At 40.1% G+C, this 7,373-nt stretch overlaps 1 protein-coding gene across 18 annotated transcripts in view; it reads left to right on the top strand.

Annotated features, from left to right (window-relative positions):
* The window catches only part of Epb41 (erythrocyte membrane protein band 4.1), a 251,748-nt gene that overhangs the window by 204,215 nt on the left and 40,160 nt on the right, over positions 1-7,373 (top strand). For 3 of the 18 annotated variants that reach the window (XM_023703027.1, XM_023703028.1, XM_023703030.1), the window contains exon 15: positions 3,277-3,351. The exons of the other annotated variants lie outside the window; for them this stretch is intronic. In XM_023703027.1, the coding sequence (XP_023558795.1) occupies positions 3,277-3,336 (60 nt within the window). In that variant the 3' untranslated portion in view covers positions 3,337-3,351. Of the gene's footprint in view, positions 1-3,276; positions 3,352-7,373 lie in introns of those variants that run through there. 18 annotated transcript variants of the gene reach the window in all.

Raw genomic sequence — 7,373 nt, forward strand, 5'->3', positions numbered from 1 at the left:
AAAGTAGTAATAGTAATAGTAGTAATCAAGACAGTAAGGAATGGTGATGCATGTCTATAATCCCAGTACTGGGGAGGCTGAGGCAAGAGGATTGCTACAAGCTCAAGGCCAGTCTGGACTGAGAGAGAAACAGAAAGAAATGGGAGAAGAGGGGAAGGGAGAGAGGGAGGGAGAGAGACAGGGAATGTACGGTAAGCAGAAAAGAAGGGAAAGAAGGAAGGAGAGGGCGTTTTCTGAAGCAAATTTCCCAATGGAAAGCTTGTTTGGTCAGTATTGATCAGTAAGTCAGAAAAAAGTAAAGTCACCTTCTTTTGGAAATATAGTTGTTTCCCATTTGACATGAGTGTCTTGGTCTGTAACTGTTCAGGGAGCTGCTTCATAAGAAGCCCCTAAGCCCATGTTCCTTAGCTCTCGTGCCAGGTGGAAGAAATTGTTTGTCCATGAACAGTTCGCCAAGACATTTAAGAATCCTGGTAACATTTCTTTTGGAACATTTTCTTTGATATTTTTCTAACATTAATTGCTCTGTTTATATGTAACTTTTCCATGAATAAATCTTACTGCAAATTGGATTCTTGGTGCTACTAATCGTAAAGGGAGTAACCACTACGGCAGTTATGGGCAGGCCCACTACCACACCAAAGGAAAAGGACCTTCTGCTCTCCATCTTATTAGCAAGATATTCTTGGAAGAAATCTTTTTTAAAAAAATTGTTGCTTTTTCATATTTTTATACTTCTCTGTGACCTAGCGATTATCTTTTGCATAGTCTGAGTCAACCTATTTTTCTGTTCAGTTCTCAGATTATTATTTTAAGTCAGTTTTGAACTAATTTGTTATTTATATGCCAAGTTTTTAAAAATAATTTTTCTAACTAATTTAACCAGTCACTACAAAGTATGTAATTGTCACATCTATTATAAGCTGTTTAACATGATAAATTTGCCTTTTGTGTTTTTTAAAGCACTGTACAAATTAGTAGTTATTAACCATCCAGCATTGCTACCCTAATCAAATTGAAGAGAGATGTGGGTGTGGATATGTGGGTGAGGAGAGCTTGTTCCTGTAACATGGAATTAATAGACAAGATATTACTTTCCTTCTTACATCACCTTGGTAAATCTTATCTTACTCTCAGAGTTCAGAATTTAATTTATTATCCAAGTGATTGCTGAAGCCCAACATTTCGTATTTCATAGTGGTCTCTTTACAAGTTCAAACTATGTATCTTGTGGCCATGTTTGAGTAATATAAAAACATTGAAGTGTTTCACCAAAGCCACATTCCTTTTAGGAATTTGTTGAAAACGTTAATACAGGAAGCCATTTTCATTTTTGTAGAAAATTTCAAGAGAAGACACAGCTAGTTAGTATCTAACAATTACTTTCTCTAGTTCTGAGTTCTGTGGAATTATGATACTGTTTTCTACCCATCAAATTGGAGTATGAGTGGCTGGTGAAATAGCTCGGCGGACTAAAGCACCTGCTTAGGCAAGCTCAGAGACCGCGGGCCAGTCCTCAGCACCCCACGCCACCCCAGCCCCGCCCCAGGGCTGGCTGAGCTGGCCACAGAGGCTGTGATCTCAGTGCTGGGGAGGCTGGAAACAGGAGGATCACTGTGAGTCCAGGCCGCAGAGTGATTCCCTGTAACACCAAATACATTTAAAAAATTGGAATGTGATGTTTTCCTTAAATGCTTATTAAGATGAACCAGTTTTGGAGCTGGAACTAGAGTAAGAACTGTCAGCAACCCTAATTTTGTTCTATCCTGTGCAACTAGAGTTTTCTTACTGGTGATAGCTCCCAGCCTTTCATAATATGATGAAATAAAAGTGACCACCAAACATTTCTGTTCTCCTAAGCCACGTTCAGTATAACTTTTAATGATTTGCTTAAGCACTTTGACTTTGGTAGATCTGTTCAGGTGTGAGAATACTCATTTAATCTGTGGAGTTCTTGCTGGTGAGTGCAATGTAAAGGCAAAATTTTCTATTACTTAATAGCTAAAATTTTGCCTCAGGCATGGATTTCGAAGCTGTTTGCTTTTACAGTCACCTGTTCTGGGGATAATCTAATAGCAGCACTGTTTGGGGGGGCGGGTGTAGCTTACAGGCAGAGTGCTTGCCTGGAATGCGTCAGGTCCTGGGCTCGATCCAGCTCCAGAGGGAAACAAGCACAGTGATAACAGAAGTCTATTTGAAGGATAATTAAATTCTGACTGACAGATTTCATTGGCATTTATAAAAGAAAGGCTGCAGTGTGGAGTTATTTTCCTATAATAACCAATGTTATCAACTGTAGTAAAAGCCAGTGTTTTCCTCAATAAACTTCTTTATCCAGATTTTATCTAGAGGTAGCTTTGTACACCAGAAAATTGCACTAGACCGTGAAAGTGACGCTGAGCTTCACAGAGAAGCTAGTGAGCACTATAAGCAGATAAGTGTACATAGGGGCCAATAGTGTACCAATTTAAAAAGGGGGGGATTGGAGAGGGTATATCCAATAGAGAAAAATTAGAATAAAGAGAATGCATTGCATGATAAAGAATGTCACACTAGACAGGAGCATAGAGTTTCTAAATCCTCTTTTGGCAGCATGTGATAACTGTGTTAGTTTATCCCCATCCTGAGAATTTGTGACTCTAATGTCCTTCGTGAAGCTACTAGTGGCCTGGGTTTTCCACTGAAAATAAACCAAAACTATTACTTGTCAAGCTTTTGGAGGTGGGGGAGGGTCTGGAGATATTTTTCTTTTTTATAATTTTGGTTCTTCATGTGTTTCCTTTTTTGGCTGAAGAATGGGCTACTGCTGCTTAACTTGACATCTTTATGTGCTGTTTATGTGTGGCTTTTAGGAAAGAAGCCATTACCATATCTGATTTATCTTTCATTGCAAGTGCCCATTTAAAAACATTTGTTTTGGAGTAAATTTTTTGAATTGCCAGGTTGCTATTCCTACTGATCATTTTACAACCAAGAGAAACACTAATATTAATAATCTTTCAAAATAGGAAGCTATAAACATTCTAATGTATTACTATATAAAGACATATGTTTTCCTTTTTAGAGCTTTTCCTCTGTACATACAAAGTCATCCCTACCTGAGACATAATCTTCCCATGTTTTGTTAGAAGAATATAGAAACTGAGCACTCGCAATTAATTGATCTTATCAGGCTTGGATTCTGCATTTTTTAGTTTGCATGTTGCAGACCATCTGGGGACATTACTTAAATACATTATTGATAATTTAAGTGACTGTAATATTTGTTTACTTTAGTTAAGAACCAGGAGCTGGACTCTTCTGCTGTGTGTCTTCCTTCTGTGCTTAGCAAGATAACCTCGATTCCTGCTGGTTCTGTGGGCATTTGCGGTGCAAAGAATTTCTTTGGGTTTGCAAAGCAAGGGTAATGTGCTCTATGGGTCTATGTGTGTCTGTGCACTCCTCCTATCCCCAGTGTCATTGCTCCCTCTGTTCACTCCCTTTTTATTTTGTTTTTGTGGAACCAGGAATTGAACTCAGGCCCTTGCGCTTGCCAGGGAAGCACTTATTCTACTGAGCCATCTCCCCGGCCCTCACTCCCTTTTTAAAAAAAAATCAAAACTTACTTTTCAAAAATCTATATGCAAAGCCTTGAGTTCAATCCCCAGTATCATAAATGAAACAAAACAAACAAACAAAAAAAAAAAACCCTACGGATTTTTAAAATCTAAGGAATTTCTTCTTCCTGATGTGTAGAAGCATTGAAAAAGTTTAATATGTTAATGTTCCCTGAGATATTTGCATTTCAACAAGCCACAAAACTGTGGCAAAGAAAATTATGACAGAGTTGAACATACCAGTAAACAGTACTTGCAAGGCCAGTATTAAGTCTGTTTTTAGTTGACAGAATACAAAATAAAATGAAGAGAATGTGAAAACCAATGGTAGTTTTAATAGATGTATTAGATTTAGTTATATTATGTCAAGTTACTAGAGAGGTAGCATACTAAATCTCACAACCTATTTTTGAGGGAAATTGATTAATTTCAGGAGTGCATGAGTAATTACAATATTTTGGAAAGATATCCTCTGAGGCTTGGAAACAGCAGTAAATTTCTTATGCTTTGATATAATATTAAGCAAGTGTGGTAGGAAGCACACACCTGTAACCCCAGCACCTGGTGGAAGGCTGAGGCAGAACACCAGCTTGGTTACCCAGCAAGAATTTGTGTCAAATAAACAAAACAAAAAATGGTGGTAAATTTTGTAACTAATAGGAAATGTTCTCTTTATTCTCTTTCCTAACACATAGTATATATGTCAAAACTAACCATTAAAAATAGCCCATCCATGGGCCTGTGAGATAGCTCAGCAGACTAAGTGCTTGCTTAGGCAAGCACAAGGGCCAGGATTCAATCCTTGGTACCACATGCCTGCCGTGACAGCCCTGTCCCCACAGGCACACTGAATCAGCAGTGGAGTCTGGGCATGCTGCCTCATGCCTGTAATCGCAGCATGAGGGAGAAACACAAGGATCACTATGAGTCCGAGCTCTATAGTGAGACCCTGCACACACACACACACAAAAAAAAAATCCTGAAAATAGCTCATTCAAGGGCTGGGGAGATAGCTCAGAGGCATAAGCACCTACCTAGCAAGCACAAGGACCAGAGTTTGATCCCTGGGCCCAGCCCCACATGCCGAGCTGGCCCCAGATTGGGGGGTGGGGGGACTGCATCAGAACTCTCACCTGTAATCCCAGCACTAGGGAGGTTGAGACAGGAGGATCACTGTGAGTTTGAGACCAGTGTGGGGGCTACAAAAGTGAGCAGAAGATCAGCCCAAACTGCGTAGCGAGACCTTGTCTCAAAAAAATAAAAGCCCATCCAGTGTTCTTTCTGAGAATATCCTCATAATATACTTTGTTCTACAATTTCTTTCTTCAAAGTTCTAACTGGTGATGTTCTCTAAAATGTACTAAGAACAAGGACTGAGGGTATAGCTAAGTGGAAGAGTACTTGGCTAACCCTGGATTTGATCCCCAGTAACTCAAAGAGGTATTCATTCATTCTCTCTCCTCCCTCCCTCCCCTTTCCCACCTTCTCTCCTCCCCCTTACCTTCCTCCCTTCCTCCCTCTCTTCCCCACTCCCCCAACCTGACTAAGGACTGCTTACAAAAGCTGAGAGGAAGACTCACCTTAGTTGAACCCATATTTAAGAATTGTTTACTTCTGTCTGGGTGTGGTGGCACATGCCTGGCTTCTGGGAGGGTAAGGCAAGTTTGAGCCCATCCCAGGCAACTGAATGCTTTAGTGAGACCCTGTCTCAAAATTTAAGAAGAGCTGGAGATGTAGCTCAGCATCAAGACCCCGGATTCAAACCTCAGGTGGAATTGGAGGAGTGAGTTACTATAGGATGATACGTATTTACTGGTTTGGTTCATGTTTCTTTGCCAGAAATCATATTTAAAAAATATAAATGAGGGCTGGGGCTCTGAGTTCAGTCCCAAGCACAAATATTTAACATATAAACTTCTCTGAAGTATGAGAGTTGATCTGTCCATTACTAAATCTACATTTACTATTTAGATGAATTTTGGGGGCCGGCCAAATAGCTCAGAGGAATTAAAGCATCTGCTTAGACGAAGGGGCAGGGAGTTTGATTCCCAGGCCTGCCTTGCCGGCCCTGCCCCCCTGGGGTGCACTGAGCCTGCAATTGAGACTGGGCATGGTGGCACGTGCCTGTAATCTCAGCACTTGGGAGGCTGTAAACAGGTGCATCACTACGGGTCCAGTCTACACAGTGGGACCCTGTACACCCTGTCCTAAATACAAAAAAAATTTAAAAATAGATAAATTTTGAGAACTGTGATTATTCTTGTTTATATTCCCAATTGCCATCATGACTGGCAGGAAAGTGATACTTTCCTTTGTCCTCACTGTTCCACAGGCAGATTTCCAATGAGTTTACTAAAGAATTAAGTCACAGATGCAGCCACATGTTTTAGGCATATCCTAAGAATATCCCTGCTGTCAGTAAATCTGAAAACAAAATATGAGACTGCAGTGTACATTTGAGCAGTTTTCTACCAAAAAATGTTAAGCCCAGCATCCTTGAATTTGACTTGGGTTTGTGGTTTGTCTGTCTGTCTGTCTGTCTGTCTGTCTGTCTGTCTGTCTGTCTGTTAGGTTGGGTTATTTCAAAAAAACTCAGACCCTTTTGCTTGCCGGGGAAACGCTTACTCTACTGAGCCATCTCTCCGGCCCCTGAAATAGAATCTTGCTATGTAGGTAATTTAGGCTGGCCTTGAACTCATAGCAATCCTCCTGCCTCAGCCTCCTGTGTGCTAAGATTACAGACATGTTCCACCTTGCCTGGCTGGCTTAGATTTTTTTAAAAAGTAACTGATGGGGCTGTTGGTACAGCTTAGATCTAGCATACACAAGGTCCTGGTTCAATCCTTAGCATCTCAAAGAAAGAAAAGAAGGAAGAGAGAAAGGGGAAGAGAGGGAGGGAAGAAGGAAGAGGAAAAAAAATGAATGAAATTTACCAAATTACCAATGTTTGATATTATTCTTTTCCTGTGAGAACCTTTATACTATTCATCAGTTGTTTACATTTATGATTTTTTTTTCTTTTAGGAGCCTATTAAGTTTTTTTAAAAAAAACTATCTTTAAAGGCTTAGAGAACATTAAGGATTCCTGTACTTCCTTCATAAATTGTTTAACAGATTCTTTAGATTTTAAACATCATTCCTGTGCTGGAATCAGCTTTTTAAAAACTTGTATAAGCAAATAACTTTTTTTAAAAAGAATCACTTAATATTTTAGTGTTTCTTAAAGCCTTTCACCTTAAGCTACACAGTGATCAGGGCCAGCTTGATAGCAAGACCCTGTCTCAAAAAAGTCTCCTGTGTATGATTATATACAAACGTGCTTGTCATTTTTTTAAGGGAGGAAAACAAGGAGTACTATCTTAATAGCCTATTACAAAGAGTAGAATTCTTTTTTTTTTTGCATTTTAGGAAGGGTCTAGAGAGTGTTCGGGGTCTCACTAGTAGATCAAACTTGTAGCGATCCGCCTGTTTTACAGCCTCCCAACAGTTGGGATTACAGGCGTGCACCATCATGCCCAGTCTCTGGACTTCATCTTTACACTCAGCATTCTGCCTTTTTTTTTCTTTTTCCTTTCCAACATCCACTTGTGGCCTTGAGAAGAAAGCGCTTCCTCCAGGTTGCCTGGCAGACTTGGCATTGCTGCTGCTGCTGTTCTCTCAATCTTTATCTGCCTGCTCAGGATTTTACTGTATAGAAAGTTAATACAGGGCTGGTGAGATGGCTCAGCAGTCTAAAGCACCTACTTAGAACAAGCTTAGCAAAGCACAGGGACCGCG

This window comes from Octodon degus, unplaced genomic scaffold (assembly GCF_000260255.1).
Source record: "Octodon degus isolate 3935 unplaced genomic scaffold, OctDeg1.0 scaffold00163, whole genome shotgun sequence".
NCBI lineage: Eukaryota > Metazoa > Chordata > Mammalia > Rodentia > Octodontidae > Octodon > Octodon degus.